This window comes from Lipophrys pholis, assembly GCF_963383615.2.
Source record: "Lipophrys pholis genome assembly, chromosome: 19".
NCBI classification, from domain to species: Eukaryota; Metazoa; Chordata; class Actinopteri; order Blenniiformes; family Blenniidae; genus Lipophrys; species Lipophrys pholis.
The window spans coordinates 13,193,213-13,211,957 of NC_137647.1; the positions used below are offsets into that span (position 1 = coordinate 13,193,213).

Genomic DNA, 18,745 nt, shown 5'->3' on the forward strand with positions numbered 1-18,745 from the left:
TTTTTCTTTTGTAAGAAATTTAGAATTTCTAATGTAAGACGTACAGTAATATACTGAAATTTATATAGTTTGTTTTTTTTTGATAAGTGATTTTTAGGACTGTTAAAGGCTTGTTAAGCGTAATGTTAAGCAATGGTAAAGAAAATAACTTGGGTAAGACTCTATGCCTCTTAACATAGTTTTACAATGTAGCTCCTTCTAAAAATGGACTGATTAGGAATTAAGAGGAGGGAGACGTCTTATTTACAGTATTTTGGATCCATGTCCCACTGCACCTCTGCATTTTCAGGACGCCCTCGCACTGAAGCTTCTCAACAAGTGACGGCTGTCTGAGCCATCAAGTCTCATGAACATTGCATGCTTTCCAACAAGTTCTGCTTGTTTAGTTTTTTTTATTTTGATGTTTTTTTGTTTAGTTTTTTTTTTATTAAGAGGTCCCTATGGAGGGATCTAAAGTGTAAGAGCGTCATCAATGGCAATGCAACTTACTGCTGGACCAATAAGGTACTTCTCCAGCTCACGATCAAACTCGGGATTGTTGTCGCCATATATTTACCCGTTGATACTGTGTAGGAAATGCCTGGGAATACACTGACTGAGTCCTAATAGTTTTCTTTCCCCGACACTGGTTAACTTTTTGTGAGTGAGTGGGTGGTCTTTATTCAGCTTTATCTCTTTAGTCATTGTCCACAGTGGACGCTTGAAATGGAAGTGGCTGTTTTGCCTGTCGGTGTTTGACTTTAAAAGTGTGCACCCAAGTACTTTGTTGTATTTTTTATTTTATTTTTTGCACCAGCCCTACTCTCAGTTGTGTTTGGAAGTGAAGTTTGAATCAGGTCTGCTTTCATGCAGCCACAGTCTTCATCAATAGCCGCCCGCCTGTTCAGTTGTCTGGATGCTCTGAACATATAAGACTAATGGAAAGTGTCTAAATGTCTCTCAGCATAGAGACGTCAGCTTTCTTTCTGTAAATTGTCTTTGTTTAGATTATGATTTGGATGATAGGATGTTGTATGGCATCCTCTTCTGGTCTAAAAGACGAGCAATGGCTATAGAAAAGTTGCCGCTGGATGATCTCACAGACCTGATAGTTGGTGCTGCAGCTGGTTGTGATGCGTTCGAAGGATGCAGCTCCTGTAACTCGGAGAACTGGCGAGAGGCTGAAGGTTTACCACTCTTTACTCAGTAGTCGACTCAAGTCATTTTAAGAAGTAAAATTCACTGCAGGTTTTCCACAGGTTTCTTTTTTTTTTGTGTGTTTATGTGACAGGTTTCTTTTTTTTTATATTTTATTTTTGTGCCATTGTGCACAAATTGTTTTGGACTTTAAAAGTTTTTTTTTTTCCCTTTTTTTATTCTTTTTATTTAAAGAACAATTTGTTTTCGTTGTTTTATAGCGGACCATCTGATTATGTCAAATTTTGACGTGGTTCAACTGAAGGAGAGTCGGTGTTCGGTGCAAACTTGAGGGAAGAATGTGGAAAGCAAATTCATAACTTTGTTTATTTCTGATATCAAGGCTGGCAATTGAATTCAATGTAGTACTTTTTTTTTTGCTGAACTGTGGTGCAGGTGGGATGTTATCTGATGTATCCCTTTTTATTTAATTTTTGTGAATAGGGGAAAATAAAAAGTTTTTTCTATCAAGCTTTGAGTTGGCTGAAAATTGTGTTCTTTATAATCGTATATTAAAATGTTCGCCTGAGCTACCACTTGAGAAGGCAGAGTACACACCTACAGTTTGTGAATCACAACATGTCCAGATCCACTAATTCACTTAATGTTCACTGCTAAGAATTATACAGGGAACACTTAAGACATTCTAGATCTCAAATAAAATGTCTCTCTTTGTTTACACAGTGTAATTCATTAATGGCAAAAAATTATTTCAGAACAATCCATGGAAATATGTTTTATCTGCATTTGATCCGTCCTATTCATGGTTAACCGTTACACGTCCTGGGAGTGGTGGACTGACACAGTACGGTGTTTAGAAAACAGTGGGCTCAAGGGCCAACAGTGGGATTCAAACCTGTGAACTTCTGATAAGTTGGCTTCTTAAATTAGAGACTCAAAGTGCAGATTGTTTCCCAATATCTGTCAGAGATAACCTGTTTTATCTTTTGGATGTGGGGACATGTAAGTTTGTATAAAGTGTTATTAAGAACTTCATGTAGGTACAGCGTTAAAGTATTCAGCGCTTCACTTTTTCCACATTTTTTCATGTTAGAGCTTTAACCCAAAATAGATTCAATAAAGTTTTCCCTTCAAATATCGGCACACTCCTGTAATAACAACGGGACAAGGAATGTTGACAAATTTATTTGAAAAAACAAAACCTGAAGAAGTTTGCCATGAGGCTCAAAATTGAGCTTGGCTACGTCCTGCTTCTCCTGAACACCCTTCAGATTGTGACCAGATTGTTTGTTTATTATTGTAAGTGTGGGATGGGCTCTTGTCATTATTTTGGAAATCCACACACAATCCCCCAGAAGTAATTTAATTACCTGTAAATACTATGTTTTGTTTATGTATGACTCCCACTTTGACTCAAATAGACCCTTTGCTCATTAGGGTCTGAGCGCTGAGAGTGCCGAAGGACCTGACTGACACTGCCTGGTTCATTATTATTATGGTCATGGAATTTTCTGGCGTGAACTAGTCCGAGGTGGTAATTCCAATTTACCTGAAAGTTGGCCTGGAGATAAAAAAAAAGAGATTGGTGAGCCAAGCTTATGTACATCGTTGCAAAATATCCGAAGGCGTGGCCAAGAGTTTACGTTTCGCCACGAAACAGGAAGTATAGTGCAACAACATATATGTTTGAGTTCATGCAAAACCTTCCTGATCAGCAGGTTTTGAAAAAGTGTGTCAAAATAAAGCACAGGAGACTGGACACTGCTATTTCTTCCAGCATTCACACAGTTCTGTATAAATATCTGTTAAAGAGACTGAATCGGAGGTGGGTCGTTTTTTTGTTTTTGTTTTTGTTTGTAATTCTAGGGGCGTGGCCTGATTTGCATATGATGTTGCATTTTGTGACTTAATTTGCATATATCACGAGATGCAAATTATAATATTCACATATTTAAAAAATCTCAATGACCCACTTTAAAAAAAAAAACCGGCACCCACTCTGCTGGTGTCGCCCCCATAATGGCCTGGAGGAAAATAACCTCCAGCTACATATGAGAATAGAGGGATGAAAACAAACAGATCCTCATCACTCATACACACACGAGTACATTCCATTGCACTGTTCCCTAATAGTCTCTCTGGGATGCTGTTCTTCCTCAACACCCTCAGGAAGCGGAGTCTCTGCTGGGCCTTCTCGACCAGCCCAGTGGTGTTCACGCTCCACATCATTAATGTATTGTATATTCTCCCTCTCATCTTGGCAACTCGAGCTCAGCGTGCAGGCTGGAGTTCTCGCCAGAGCCTCAGGGAGTGGAAACGTGGAGGTCTGGAGGTCCAGAAGATGAAATGACAACATGTGCAAATGACATGGAAAGACTCACCAAACCCTGAAGCCTCTCATTCCTGATACAATTCTTTTGAGCTACAGGCTTGTAAAAGTAAGGAAGTCATTTAGATCATAAATGTGCAAAAGAAAGAGCTGTGGTGCTCATGGAGAAATTAATGTCTTTGTTTGGCTGCATCACACATATTCAGGGGTGTTTTTTTTTTGCAATTATGTTTTACTTTTTGGTAACATTTTTAATCAATTTCAATGCAGTGCTGACTTTGTTTTATGGCAGATGTGTGAGAACTGAAGGTGTGTTGTTGCTGTGACAAGTTCTCATGTTTTCCTTAACTTTAGTTATTCCTTGTTTTATCCTTTCATAAGAACATTCCCATCAAAAGAAGAGACAGATTTGTTATGCAGCACTTGTTTATTACTCATTTATTATTTATTATTTTAATCATTGGCTGAATTTGAAGATATGATATTGCTCGGTGTCGTAGCCGAGTCGTACGTTAATAAGTTGATTATTTTTTTTCCACAATTTACGAAATTTGCCTTCTCAAAGCAGCACACAAGTCTTCTTGTCTTTAAAAGGATTTGATGAGGCAGCGATCCCAGTGAGAAGAGGGTCACTACGCCGGTGTTCCTGACAGTATCGGACCAAATTGGCTGCTGTTAGTGAGATCTGTTGAGACAAAGGACATTTCACTGGTCATAGAAATGGAAATGAAGAAAAAACAAACAAACAGGGAACTCTGTGTTAAATATTGTGGCTTGTTGATCAATTCAGTCTCTATATAAAAGACTACAACTACAATTTGTGAAATGTGTCATAATCATTTAAGTTCTTCCATACCTTGAATCTCTCCATGCTCGCTTCCACCCGAAGTTGATCCACCAGTTTCTGAGCCTGAATAATGCTGCTGCTGCCACTGCACATCTGTCCTGACATGACCTTCAGCAGAAAAGCACAGAAAAACATGTCCTGTTTAGACTAAAGATTGTCCTTCAAGCTTTTCAGCAGAAAATGGTAATTTACTGGTAGTTTACCTCTTCCGAAGAGTCGGCTTGGTGTTTACAGGAGAGTCTGCTCTGAGAGGAGCTTTTCTTTGTCATCTGAACCTCCTTTTATTTACTGCTGAGGGCAGTTCAAAGGCCCTGTGAAGGGAAAGGTCATACAGCACAGTGCTGGAGATGCTGTACAGACATCACACATCACTTCACAGTCACTATTGATGAAGAGATTACTGGTGTGTGTGTGTGTGTGTGTGTGTGTGTGTGTGTGTGTGTGTGTACTTTTTCAGCAAAGGTTCATTAACTTTAGCTGGAAAAGATTCCTAATTATTTAGTGTGTTCTGTTTGCACTTCACCCAACAGGGACCACAACACTTTATCTGCAACCCACCAGAACCCAGCCTAACTTTTAATAATCTCCTCCTGAAGCAGCTGAGCCAACGGTGCTCACAGCACCACCTCGAGGTGTAACTACAACCTTTAGCAGTCAGTTAGGCGTCATGTATTATAATATTAAAGAGTGCCTTACTGCGAACAAGAGGATAGCGCTGAACATCTCAAGCTTATTTAGTTTCCAGGCACAAATGGTATCACCTCTGGATTTAATAAAACATTCTCCAAACAGCTGGCACCCTTCCTCCATTGTCTTTCACCTGAATGTATTGACAATGAATCGCTGCCCCTTGCCTTCACAGTACTAGATTTCATTGACAATTCAAATTAATGCTCTGAAAGTTTCCTCCTTGTGTGGACGCACACACCAATAATCTCTTCATCAATAGTGACTGTGAAGTGATGTGTGATGTCTGTACAGCATCTCCAGCACTGTGCTGTATGACCTTTCCCTTCACAGGGCCTTTGAACTGCCCTCAGCAGTAAATAAAAGGAGGTTCAGATGACAAAGAAAAGCTCCTCTCAGAGCAGACTCTCCTGTAAACACCAAGCCGACTCTTCGGAAGAGGTAAACTACCAGTAAATTACCATTTTCTGCTGAAAAGCTTGAAGGACAATCTTTAGTCTACACAGGACATGTTTTTCTGTGCTTTTCTGCTGAAGGTCATGTCAGGACAGATGTGCAGTGGCAGCGGCAGCATTATTCAGGCTCAGAAACTGGTGGATCAACTTCGGGTGGAAGCGAGCATGGAGAGATTCAAGGTATGGAAGAACTTAAATAATTATGACACATTTCACAAATTGTAGTTGTAGTCTTTTATATAGACTGAATTGATCAACAAGCCACAATATTTAACGCAGAGTTCCCTGTTTGTTTGTTTTTTCTTCATTTCCATTTCTATGACCAGTGAAATGTTCTTTGTCTCAACAGATCTCACTAACAGCAGCCAATTTGGTCCGATACTGTCAGGAACACCGGCGTAGTGACCCTCTTCTCACTGGGATCGCTGCCTCATCAAATCCTTTTAAAGACAAGAAGACTTGTGTGCTGCTTTGAGAAGGCAAATTTCATAAATTGTGAAAATAAAAATCAAGCTTTGAGAGCACTTATTAACCTACGACTCAGCCATGACACAGAGAGATATTACATCTTCAAATCCAGCCAATGTCATTAATACAGCAGGAACAACAAAAAAAAAAAGTTACACCAGTTAATATGAATATGGTTTAAATTATAATGTGGTTTATTCATCACTGGAGCTTTTAAACAATCAATGCACAATACAAGTGAGGACTAATATTTCTGGTGAAATAATTATTAAAATGAATTGAGTATTCACGTTTCCAATAGTTTGAATGTACAAAAAAAGAACGGAGTAAAATTGCTGTATGTAGGGTGAGTGTGAAATGCACCGTATTAAAAAGTGATCGAACTGTAATAAATAAGTGCTGCATAACTAAACTATCTCGTCTCTTCACGTGAATATACTCATCAAAGTGTAACTGCCACTTTTTCGTTTCCAAGTGTTTTCTGTGTAGTTTTTGTTGTTGTGGTTGAGCTCCACCAGGGGGCGCAGTGATTCCAAGTGAGCCTTTTTGTGCCGAGAAGAGGGAAAGCAGAAAAGAAGCGCTCTTAAGTAGGACGTGTGAGGCATGGGACTGACGCCGAAGTTTAAAAGTAAGTCAAAGTAAAAGAAGAGAGAAGAAAGAAGAAACCTAATCCTAATTCCTCTATCGGTACTCGGCCAACGAGGCATTGCGTTTGTCAGTTTATTTGCGGTCAAAGTTTTGCTTGTCAATCGTCTTTATTTTCATTTAAACCTCATTATTGTCTTCTCCCTGCTTTTTAGTTTTCACGGTGAGCCAGTGCATTGAGTCGGCTGATTCAATAAACCCGTCAGTGAGGAAACCGCTTGTGCCCGTCCGTACCTGGAGGAGTTATACAAAGAATAAAACAAGGAGTTAGAAAAGTTAAGAGAAAGTCGTCAACTTTTGGCAGCACCAACACACCTTCACTTCTCAAACATCTGCCCTAAAACCAAGTCAGCCAGCACTGGACGGAAAGTGAATAAAAATCCAAACAAATAGTTAAACATAATTGTAACTAGAAGGAGTACTTGGCAGAGAGCGCACCTTTGCCAACGCCACATTTGTTTATAAACTACCTATAGGTAGGTCAGGGAGCAGGTTCAGGATGTGAAACACTGAGCGTCTCCATGGCAACAGATGCTGATCTTTGATCTCCTCCACGAGGTGCTTCTCCCATCTGCTTTGAATGGAAACATTTTTTCGCAGTTTTTTGGGACGTGTCGGCTGTGAACATCCCAAAATGGAGTTGACTGGTCCTTGGATGATGGCAAAGCATCCCTTCAAATTTCATGCGATCCAGGTGAGTAGTTTTTGCGAACAGTTGGTAAAATAAATACAAACATACATAACCTTCTTGGTCAACTTTGTTGGCGATGGTAAAAAAAAACCCCACCCCTGAACATGTGTGATGCAGCCAAATAAAGACATTAAATTCTCCATGAGTACCACAGCTCTTTCCTTTGCACATTTATGAACTAAATGACTTCATTACTTTTACAAGCCTGTAGCTCAAAAGAATTGTATCAGGAATGAGAGGCTTGGTAAGTCTTTCCATGTCATTTGCACATGTTGTCATTTCATCTTCTGGACCTCCAGACCTCCACGTTTCCACTCCCTGAGGCTATGGCGAGAACTCCAGCCTGCACGCTGAGCTAGAGTTGCCAAGATGAGAGGGATGACAGGGAGAATATACAATACATTAATAATAATAATAATAACATACCTCTCTATAAATCAGAACAATATTGATAAAAGATAAAAAATAATGATGTGTCTACCCTGTGAACTCCTGCTTCATGGTGCAGAGTACATAATGTCTTCGGAGGGGCACAGGGAATATGTATCTGCAGCACAGAAAAGAAATGACCATCTGAGGCAAAGTCAGAGCGTTGAGTAGTGCAACAAGGACTGTAAGTCATCCTACCTTGACGGTACTGTCAGATGAACTGGTGTAGAGGCTTCCAGATGATTTATGGATCCCAGTGATCAGGTCTGTGTGTCCCACATCAAAGTTTGACACAAGCTCTAAAGTACCAGACTGCATGGAGAAGGAATGGAGCATGCCCCTGCTGTCTCCTCCCCACACCTCATTGCCACTGTAGCTCATGGACATCAAATAAGACTTCAGCTACAAGTAGAAAAGTCCGTTAGTTTTGATGTATATGTACATGCAATTACAAACATCTAAAATTACCTATTGTTTGTTTCAAAGATATATTCTTTTGTACTTTAGTGCTTCATGTGATTAGGTTTTCCATAATTCGATGAAATAACATTTTTCTACTGAACCTCAGTTCATCTTCTCTCCGAAGCCGTTTCAGTTTTTCTGAAAAAGGCCAGTATGCCGAGAACTGATTGTACAGCTTCTATTATAAATCTTTTTCTAACAGAGATAAGCTTGCTGACATACAGCATCAAGTGTTTGTAATTGGACACCAGCGTCATCATCTTGCAAGCCACTGCAATTGTGCCGGGTAAGGATGATAATATGAAATCAGTAATGAAAAAAATAATTGAAAAAGCCATTCATCCACCCAAATTACCCGAATTTTGTTCAAGGTCTTATCTGCCCTGCGGTCGTAGACAGCCACAGTGTGGCCTTTACCCCCAGAGATGATGTATTTGTCATCTGCCGCAAGCGACATCACAGGGCTACCATGAAGATCGAGGCTTTTAATGAGCGAGTTACCAGCTGCGGAAAAATCAGAATGAAATTAGTCTCAGGACAAAGTATTTTGTCTTGATAAGGAGTTTCCTTATGAAAAACAGAATCTCACACATAATTATTAATTAGACTTCCTCTGAGAATTCCATCACATGACACTGCTCTTATGCATTTGTAAAATGAGTGACCTTCGTCAGCCTCACCTCTGTGGTCATACATGGTGACTCTCTTGTCGAACGAACCGGCCAGCAACACATCAGTCTGAAAGGACAAGCAGAGGACTGCAGCATTGCTTTTCATCACGCCCCTCTCTTCACCGCCTGCCTGCAGGTCCCACAACCTCACAGTGTTGTCAAAGCCCCCCGAGGCCAGCAGAGGTCCCTGAGAGTCCAGGCACCAGACCCAGCCTCGATGTGCACTGAAGCCACACTTCCCCGCCAGTGTATTCAGCTCCATTCCCCTCGTGCCTGCCTCCAGATCCCACAGCTTCACATTCCAGTCTCTGGAGGCTGTGGCACACACTCTCCCCTCTCCCCCCAGGAGCAGGACGGAGTTGATCTGAGCAATGTGGCTTGTAGATAAGGACATGTACTCCAGGGCTGGGGGCGGGCTCCGGCTTCTGGAGGGCTGCTGTTGCAATAATGCTGCATCCCTTCCATTAGGCTCATTCCTGGGATCAACAAAACCATCTTGGGCGTCAACAACTGCATCAAGTCCTTGGCGAGCAACAGGAACCATCCTGTGGTTCCTTTCCTCTTCTGCTGCGTCACTCCTCCGCCTCACCTCCAACTCCCTCAGTTGTGCTTCAAGGGCCCGAGCTAACATCGGCTGCATCTCATCTCCATCGTATGCTATCTCCTGAGCCGCCGCTCCCACAGCTTCTAACTCATTCTCTGAGCCATCCCTCTGTCTTTCTGCAGCTGGTTCTACACCCTGCTCTGCCTGTTGTTGTGGCATGTCTGGTCCCTTTTCCTCCTCATGATACGGGAGTTGTCTGTCCACACGATGTACATCTATTGTCCAGTCTGATATTAACTGCTCAATGTCTATACAGGCTGCAGGCCAGTCAAAGTCCTCCTTCGGCCCCACTGGAAAGCTTCTGGATCCTATTATCTTCCTTGCACGGAGCTGCCAGGCTGTGCTGTCGTTTGCCACATTAGCCAGAGCATGACAGACCTGAAAAGACAAAGAAGATGATTCAAGGCTGACAGTCCTCTATTATCACTTCTTCATACTTCAATTGTCAGGACTTATAAATGAACAACTATTAATTAATTCTGGCACATGGTGATTAAGGCAATGCAAACAAGAATCGTGACATTCTCAATGGAAATTTAGAAAGCAGCAAGTCAAAATATGTTGAGGACTAACCTTTGGCAGCACATTGAGGACACACTGAGCAGGAAGGTGCGAGGTGATGTTGGCTATTATCTCCCATGGTAAGGACAACAAGCCACTTGCCTCAGAAGGCGAAGGGCTAACGTCTGTGGAGGATGAGGGCCCAGCAGGGAGCAGCCTGAAACAAATTTAAAGTTGTAATTAATTGAAATATTCATCTTTGATCCTTTGCCATGTAAACAGCATAGCAGCGGTAAAGTTAAGGTGCATCTTAGCAACTCATTGAAAACCATACTAGGGTATTCTCTGATTTTAACAACCTCTTCACATTCTGTTGACCACTATTGTGCAGCCGAAAACAAACTTTCACAGATTCAACAAGGTGTTCTTAACTTAGTCCAGACTACCTTGCTTTATATCAATGACTAGAATAACCCAGTGCAAATGAGATAAATTCATACGAGTGTTTTCCATTTAACCAGTTTTCATTGTGGAATACACACGATAGAAACGTCCAAATGTTATTTTTTCATGCTTGGAGTGATACAATATGTCACAAATCAATGTTTTAATGAGTCCATGGCTCGTCTTTTTCATGCATATTTACATACAAGGGCAGGATACCCTATTTTTCTACATTAATATATCATAAACACATGATTCAATCCACATCTGATTACACAATATGGACTGACCCAAAACACTACATTCTTTATTGAATCCGTATTTTGGGAGAATTTTTTTCTTTTGCTTTTAGCATTATGGAGATAATGCAAAGTTCAGGCTCACATTTCTTTTTAACAGCAGTAGAGTTTCCTCTGGTGTCCCTCCTTCGACAGCTTGCCTGCTCAAAGTTTAGGTAATGATGGACGACTAAACCGAAATCTCAAACTGCAAATATGGCACTGTAAATGTAGGTTTTGCCCTAAACTTATTGAAGATGGAGGAAAGTCTTACCCATGGAGGTCCAGTCTGGATGCTTCGCCACTGAGGGCCTGCATGGAGGGAGTCGATAATGCCTCATTGTCTTCGTGTTTTCCTGCCTTCTGCTCAGACTGAGCAGCACTGACCTCAGACATCACCTTTCACCTTTGAGCACATAATCACAATTCATGTATGGCATGGCAAAATACCACTGTCAACAAATCACGATGGACTATGTAGCCGTTATCTTAACAAGGGCTATACTGAGAGAGATAATAGGCAACGTTTTAGTTACTTACTGTGAATATAGATCCTGTAATGTCGGTTACAACAGACAGATGTAATCCCAGAAGAAAACAGAGATGACTAAACTAAACGGACTATGGGAGACAGCGGTTGTGTTGCCTTTACTGTTACTGAGTCACCGGATCGCACTGGATCGCCCGAATCAGTAAAGAAAGTCGTGACCGCTGTCTGACGAAAATCAAGTAAAATCAATAATCTAGTGTGCGTTATAAACCAAAAACAATCCGGTGTTCCCACTTCTTCAGTTTTGTATGCTATAGAACTACAAACACAATCGCAACTTCCGTCGTAGGATGACGTCGTCATCAACATGGCCTATATGCAAATACACATTTTCGTGCGAATTTGTCCCTTCGCGGTTTCCGTAGTCCGAGTTGCTCCTTCGCCTGTGGCACATTGCGTGTTTACTGTTTACAGGAAGATAAACCTCCAGTCTGTAACACACCGGGTTGTGCTGCTTCAACCCTTTCATCAACTGACGCTTCTATTACGATCGGTATGATTTCATCTCCACTTTCCGACTCTTAGTTGAGATTTAATCCGGTTCCCTGATTGCAACTAGCGTCATTATTCGCAGCTAACACGAGATTCCATGCGTTTGTCACGTTTTCATCATTATATACGTGATTCATATTCATGAAGTTGTGTTGCATTATGTAATAACATCTACCTTCCCGGAGACAGCTGATCAAAAATGCTTTTTTAAGCTAAATGCGGGAGCCTACGAATGTGATATAATGCTTAAGTAGTGTTAATGTTCCTCAGATTTAATCTGATTGAATTTCTCATCTTAGTAGGCCCTCCAGGAAGAATTAAGATATACATTTATTAGTCCCACAAGTGAGAAATTGCATCTCTGATGAAATCATACCCCTTATGAGCTTATCTGTATGAACCCAACATCCATCTATTTATCTTTTTGGTTCATTCCACTTGTGGGGAAGGCAGGGTGCACCCTGGATGAGTGGCCAAATATCATACAGCTCTGTCAGTGATCACTATTCCAGAGGTACCGCAGTTTATTGGAAGGACTGTTGTTGTCTGATCACCTTTGTCATGTTTTTCCAGATAAAATGGCAGATCACGCCCCTTCTGTGGCAATGGAAGCTGTTCTGAAGCCAAGCTGCGACCTACCTGAGGACATGCTCAAAATCAAGGGCTATGACTTCAACCAGGGCGTTGATTATCCCGCACTGCTGAAATCCTACGTCACCACAGGCTTTCAGGGCAGCAGCTTGGGCTTGGCCATTCAGGAGATCAACCGCATGGTGAGAGGAATGGCTGTCACGAATAAGTACAAGGGTTTCATGAGGCACATCAAACAAACGTTCCTACTTAACAACAGTAGATTCACAAACCTAGGATTTACAACATCTATGATATTTATTGCTTCAATACAATCTGAAAGTTCATGTGTGTGACGTTAACTCTTGTCCAATAATATCACACTCACAGATAGAGAAGCGTCTTGAACCAGTGGAGGCATGCGAAGGAAACGAGGGTGAACAGGTATATGAAACCTCCAACAAGACAGGCTGCACCATCTTCCTGGGATATACCTCCAACCTCATCAGCTCCGGAGTCAGAGAGAGCATCCGCTACCTGGCCGAGCACAAAATGGTACAGACTTGTAACTAATTAGGATCCTTCTCAAGTTAATTGATGAAATATTCCTAAATGTTTTATTATGTAGGCACTGTAATGGAGACGCGTTGTCCTCGTTTTAGGTGGATGTGATAGTAACCACAGCTGGAGGTATTGAGGAGGATTTGATCAAGTGTCTGGCTCACACGTACCTGGGAGACTTCAGTCTGCCAGGGAAGGAGCTCCGTCTCAAAGGCATCAACAGGTTTTTATTTGAATTTTTTTGCATCGTTTGGAGTCACTCCATACACCATAATGCCAAACGTATGTGTTCCAATTACTTCCATTGCCACAGGTGTAAAATGAAGCACCTCGGCATGCAGACTATTCCTTCAAACATTAGTGAAAGGAAGAGTCGCTCTCAGGAGCTCAGTGAATTCCAGCGTGGCACTGTGACAGGATGCCACCTGTTCAGCCTTAAATTTCCTCACGACTAAAGAGTCCACAATCAACTGTTGGTGGTTGTAACAATGTGCAAGCGATTGGGAACAACAGCAGCTCGGCCACGGAGTGGTCGGGCCAGCGGATGCCGAGGCGGATAGTGTGCAGAGGTGGACAACTTTCTGGAGCGTCAATGGCTACAGACCTCCAAACTTCATGTAATCTTCGAATTAGCTTTGCAACAGTGCGTAAAGAGCTCCCTGGAGGGTTCAAGGTGCAGCAGTTGCATCCAAGCCACACACTATTTGGACAATTTGATTTTGTGGCAACAGTTTGGAGATGGCCCCTTCTTGTTCCAATGTGACTGTGCACAAAGCAGGTTCCATAAAGACATGGATGAGCCAGTTCATTGGTGAAGAATTTGACTCGTCAGCACAGACTCCTGACCTCAACCCGATAGAACACCTTTGTGATAAATTAGAGTGGAAACTGAAGGAATTCCCATAAAGACTCCAAAACCTTGTGGAAAACCTTCCTGGAAGACCTGAAGCTGTTATATATAGTGTATGTAGGATCTATCGTTTGTGTTTTGCTGGAACTGTGTCACTCCTACTCTTTGTTTGTGTAGAATTGGAAACCTGCTGGTGCCCAATGACAACTACTGTAAATTTGAAGACTGGTTGATGCCCATCCTGGATCAGATGTTGCTGGAGCAGAACACAGAGGTGGGTCCCCCCCCCCCCATCCCCACTCATATAGCAGTGACGTGCTGGATCCATTCATCCTCTAATTCCAGTTTATATCAGGAAGGCCCACCCTAGTAAGTTGGGGTCATCCAATATTGAGTTAACCATAGAAAGTAATTGGTGGGAGATGAGCGAGCCGAGCTTCCTGGGGAAGTCCAGCCTCTGCCGGGCCTCTTAACTTGATGAGAGATGTTTGCACTCCAGGTAAAATCAACTTTAGACAGAGAAGAATTCTCCCCAACCTCCCGACTACCAGACAATCCACATCCACGCCCAGGGTTGAATTGGGTGGTGCTATTCGGTTTGCGTTCTCGTGTGTTGACATGTTTGTTTGTTGTTGTTTTTTTTTCTTTCATTGTAATTTTTCAACTGGTTTTTCAAGGGCACCCGTTGGACTCCCTCCAAAATGATCCATCGCCTTGGCAAAGAGATAAATAACACTGACTCTGTCTACTACTGGGCTTACAAGGTGAATCCTTCATGATATCATACACAAACTGTCAGTCTCACTTCATCCTCCTCTCTCGAACTGTTTACTTTGTGCCAATCAGCATGCTGCAATGTTCTGTTTCAGAATAACATCCCAGTGTTCAGTCCTGCCATTACAGATGGATCGTTGGGCGACATGATCTACTTTCACTCATATAAGAACCCTGGCTTGGTTCTGGACATAGTCGAAGGTAGGCGCAAGCAGCGTTGCAGAATTTGGTCGGCACTATGTTAACAGTAAAAACCATTCATGTGGTCTTTATTTCAGATATTCGCAAGGTCAACAGCCAGGCAGTATTTGCCAAGAGAACAGGAATGATCATTCTTGGAGGAGGGCTGGTCAAACATCATATAGCCAATGCTAATCTCATGGTAACTATCGTCTGTCCTCCTTTTATTGACTCACACATGACTTTGCAACCGCTTAAGTGAATAATTCAATAAAAAAAACCTGTTGAACTCAGATGGCTGTCAGTATTTGACATCACCTAAACACCAAAGTGAGATGCGTGTAATGTTGAGCTATTCTCCTTCAGCGTGTGTCAAATGGATTTCAGTGAGGAACTAATTTACTCTCTCCACTCCCACATTAATCTGTACATTTAAAATACTAATTTAAATTCTGAAATTAGTCGTTTCAAAACAGTCGCTATTTTTTTCCACCTCCAACTGGAGCGGTGATTCTTATTCCAGTTCACAAAAATTGTGCCACACGATTTTGATTCCGCACAAATTTAAGACACTGCTGTTCCTCTTCTCGTCTCCCCGCAGAGGAATGGAGCCGACTACTCGGTGTACGTGAACACGGGTCAGGAGTTCGATGGCTCCGACTCCGGAGCGAGACCCGACGAAGCCGTGTCCTGGGGCAAGATCAGAACGGATGCCAAACCCGTTAAGGTACCAATGGTGTTCCCGGTGATTCTGGCAATAATCTAACCAGGATTTGTGCCAACATGACTTATCAATACTTGTAGTAATGTTCCCAGGAAAAAGTGTAGTTAATTACATTGATTCTTTAAAGGTCGGATCCCGTTTCATACAGTCCCCAGATCGGTCGCTAATAAAATAAAGTAAAAAGTTAGTTCAATGGTGCAGCTGCAAACAGAATTATGTGACAAACTAAACATGTTGAGTTTAATGCATTTTAAGGTGTGCTTGATAAACAGTGTAATTCATTTCCTTTTGAAATGTAACTTAATGCAGATGAATGTCAATACTCTGACTTTATTCTATTTCATTTGACTGTCCCATATTTTCTCATCTGACTCTCAATTTGACATCGTTTTGTCACTGAAATGTATTTTAGGAGGATTACATACATTTAGATATAATCATATACACCATGAAAAAGGGCCACAGGGTTTCTGAAGAGTTGAAAAAAGAAACAAAGGACTGTTTTTCACACATTTGCTTGTGTTCATAAAGAATGTATTTGCTGCAGTTCATTTGAAGACGAACAACATCTAGAATTTCAGATACCACTTGCAAGGCATATTAGAACACAAATCCAAGGAAGAACAGAATAAATCTACTGGAATAAATGAAAGCAAAGAACTTGGAAGAGGAAGTGTATGTCCGCCTCGCTGGCGTGAACCTTTATTGCCCCAAGAAACACCTGCCAGAGGCGATCCGTTGAAAGCGGTGGTGACTGCAGGAAGTTGGCGTTCAGGAAACTCCGTGTGATGCCAGCTTCGGCCTCACAGTGGCAGTACAGGCGCAGCGTTTGCAGCGTAGCACCCTGGCGCCACCAGAATGTATGAAGGCTGAAGCTCTGCTCTGGGTTTGAGTGCACCCAGTAACTTAATTATATCCAGGAATATTCTTGTCAACACAGCTCTGTTTATGGTTCCAGGTGTACGCAGATGCCACTTTGGTCTTCCCTCTGATTGTGGCCGAGACCTTCGCCCAGCACGCCGACAAGCTGACAGGCAGCAAGAAATCCGATTCATAGGTCCACTCCTTTAATGCTCCTTAAACAACAAGCGGCTTTCTTCCTCCGATTGTTCTGTTTGCTGCTCAGCCGATCTTCTGAACGTCTCAGTCTTAACTTGAAGCTGGCTCAGTCCGATGAAGCAGTGCTTCAAGGTTATCATGCATTCTCATGCTCGAACCACGAAGCCGGGTGAACGGGTCAAAGAATGTTGAGGGATTGCTCTTTTAATGCTTTCCAGATCAATATTTATTTGTTTTAAAAAAAAAAAGTGCTTTATTCTTTTCATTTTCCTCACTCTGCCAGCTGAAATGGCATTAGTATCATGCTGCTGGATACGCCAAAGATTGTCTGCGGTACATCAGGGTTGAGCTGAGGTGTGTGAGTGACTGGAGCAAACTTGTTAGTTTATTTCAGTTTAGCCACGGGATGATGCATAGGGAATTACTATTATTATTCTTAAAAGTTGTCAATTTTTTTTTATTACCCCTTATGCTTATTATCACTGCTGTGGCATACAAGTGATTCCCATGTAGGGTAATACATCATGGGAACATATTTTTTTGCTTTGATGGTTTTACTATAGCAAATATAAACAAAGGCGACTTTATTTGTCTACAGCAGCTCAACAACAAGGCAATGAAATGTGCTTTTCTTTAAATAATAAAAATACGAACAACAACAAATGGAAAATAAGCACTTCCTGTATGAAAGGTGAATTTACAACAAAGAGAAACATAAAAGCATCGTTGAAAAATGTAAATTGATGGTTCCCAACGTTGCAAAGTGCAACGTTTGTCATTGATTTTACAAAGTCGTCCATCAGATTTAGTCAAAATGTCACTCAGTGAGTTGAAGCCTAATGACTCCAAAAATCTCATCACATTTACAGGTAGACGTTTCTTCCTATTTGCTTGGGTTTCTCAGGTTTTTCTCTGTTGAGATTGCATGTTGTCCCTCTGCCCATGTGGCTACATGAGAGTAAATGTGTGTGTGGGCGGGAAGTTTGTCACTGTGTGATGGACCGACAGGCTGTCCAGCATTTTATTTTGTTACGTTTGTTCTTTCATTGTGAACTGGGATTGAGTCCCAACTCCAGCAGTCTTTAGTCCGGGCAAAGTAGTGTTCGTTGAATGTTGAGGAGAATTTCTGTATAGAAAGCCATACAACTTAGCATCTAACTGGATTTAAAGCTCCTCAGTTGCATTGCAGGAGCGCAAACGCTGAATGACTGTTGGCGCGTGTGAGGCGATGCGTACAGTCGTCACTGTATTACCGTTAGAGTAAATCAGAGTAACAGCTCTGATCTAAAAATCTGCCATTACTCATGGCACAAGAGCATATGATAGTTCAGAATATAGTGCAGTCCTGGACAAGAACACCACTGACCAGTATGAGAACTTAAAATGTATTTAACCCATTTAAAACACAGTATGAAAACTATACAGAGAATGTGTAGCCATCAAGTGGCACTGGATTATTGTAAACTCTACCCGATACAATAAACCTTGAATTTTATACCCTGTTTGTTTTGCGTTTGTGAGACTCAAAAACCCTTCTGTGTTACAGCTCACAAACAATCGAACGCTCAGTTCTAAATAAACAGTCGTCTTGCTGCAGCCTGAAGGGGGGGGGGGGGGGGATATGTTGAAAGCGTCTCGTTCACACTTACAAGCTGTGGCAGACTTACTCGGTTGAAACCCAGTGAGTGATGAATGCTGGGTGAAAAAAAATGCTTGTTGAGCTCCCCTTAATCACTTTGAAGCCTCTTGTGAGAATCCAATGAGGGCATGTAGGAGCACTTCCCCTTGTACATGTGTGGTTAGTGCTGGCTCATAACACACACACACACACACACACACACACACACACACACACACACACACACACACACACACACACACACACACACACACACACACACACACACACACACACAGGCACAGGGTATACTATGTAGGTGGAGCTCTCAGTCTCTTGCCTTTGTGTTGACAGCAGAATCTTCCACAATAAAAACTAAAGTGACTGATAGAGACATTTCCCATTGCGATACATCAGTCTGCTATTACGGTAATGGATACTTCCTGTTGCCAATGAGGGCTCCTGTATCCTCCACTCAGTCAGTGCTGTTCTTGCAGTCCCCAGAAGGGAAATATGATATTCTATGTTTAAAATCTGTGTTCACTAAGTCCTGTTTTCCAAGAGTAGTTTCAATATTCCCCTTAGAAAAAAAAAAAGGAGCGGTGACCTTTTCTCACATTTCTTTGAATTGGACCTGGACTAAGGTCAACCGTCATGAAACCGTAGTTTCATGTGCTCCACCACACGAACTGGGCGTTCAGGTTCAAACTGCTTTTCCA

The 18,745-nt window shown here is 41.9% G+C and overlaps 2 protein-coding genes across 3 annotated transcripts; one reads left to right on the plus strand and one right to left on the minus strand.

Annotated features, from left to right (window-relative positions):
* Nucleotides 1-5,675: 5,675 nt before the first annotated feature.
* Nucleotides 5,676-11,477, minus strand: fbxw9 (F-box and WD repeat domain containing 9). 2 transcript variants are annotated; one of them, XR_013936288.1, is made up of 9 exons: nucleotides 11,189-11,473; nucleotides 10,923-11,054; nucleotides 9,999-10,143; nucleotides 8,831-9,803; nucleotides 8,506-8,654; nucleotides 7,887-8,090; nucleotides 7,741-7,806; nucleotides 7,455-7,614; nucleotides 6,664-6,802 (listed from the first exon to the last, which is right to left on the minus strand). XR_013936288.1 is itself a non-coding variant. In XM_080487174.1 (8 exons), the coding sequence occupies exons 2-8, from the start codon at nucleotides 11,042-11,044 to the stop codon at nucleotides 7,540-7,542; spliced, it is 1,734 nt and encodes a 577-aa protein (XP_080343300.1). In that variant the 5' UTR covers nucleotides 11,045-11,054; nucleotides 11,189-11,477; the 3' UTR covers nucleotides 5,676-7,539. The 2 variants fall into 2 exon arrangements, 1 of the variants encoding a protein (XP_080343300.1); XM_080487174.1 differs by having other exon boundaries at nucleotides 5,676-7,614; nucleotides 11,189-11,477.
* A 93-nt stretch (nucleotides 11,478-11,570) lies between these two features.
* Nucleotides 11,571-17,912, plus strand: dhps (deoxyhypusine synthase). Its single transcript, XM_080488427.1, has 10 exons — nucleotides 11,571-11,691; nucleotides 12,264-12,463; nucleotides 12,651-12,815; nucleotides 12,923-13,044; nucleotides 13,849-13,945; nucleotides 14,349-14,435; nucleotides 14,541-14,646; nucleotides 14,724-14,827; nucleotides 15,227-15,352; nucleotides 16,308-17,912. Exons 2-10 carry the CDS (start codon nucleotides 12,269-12,271, stop codon nucleotides 16,404-16,406), a joined length of 1,101 nt encoding a protein of 366 aa, XP_080344553.1. The 5' UTR covers nucleotides 11,571-11,691; nucleotides 12,264-12,268; the 3' UTR covers nucleotides 16,407-17,912.
* Nucleotides 17,913-18,745: the final 833 nt, after the last annotated feature.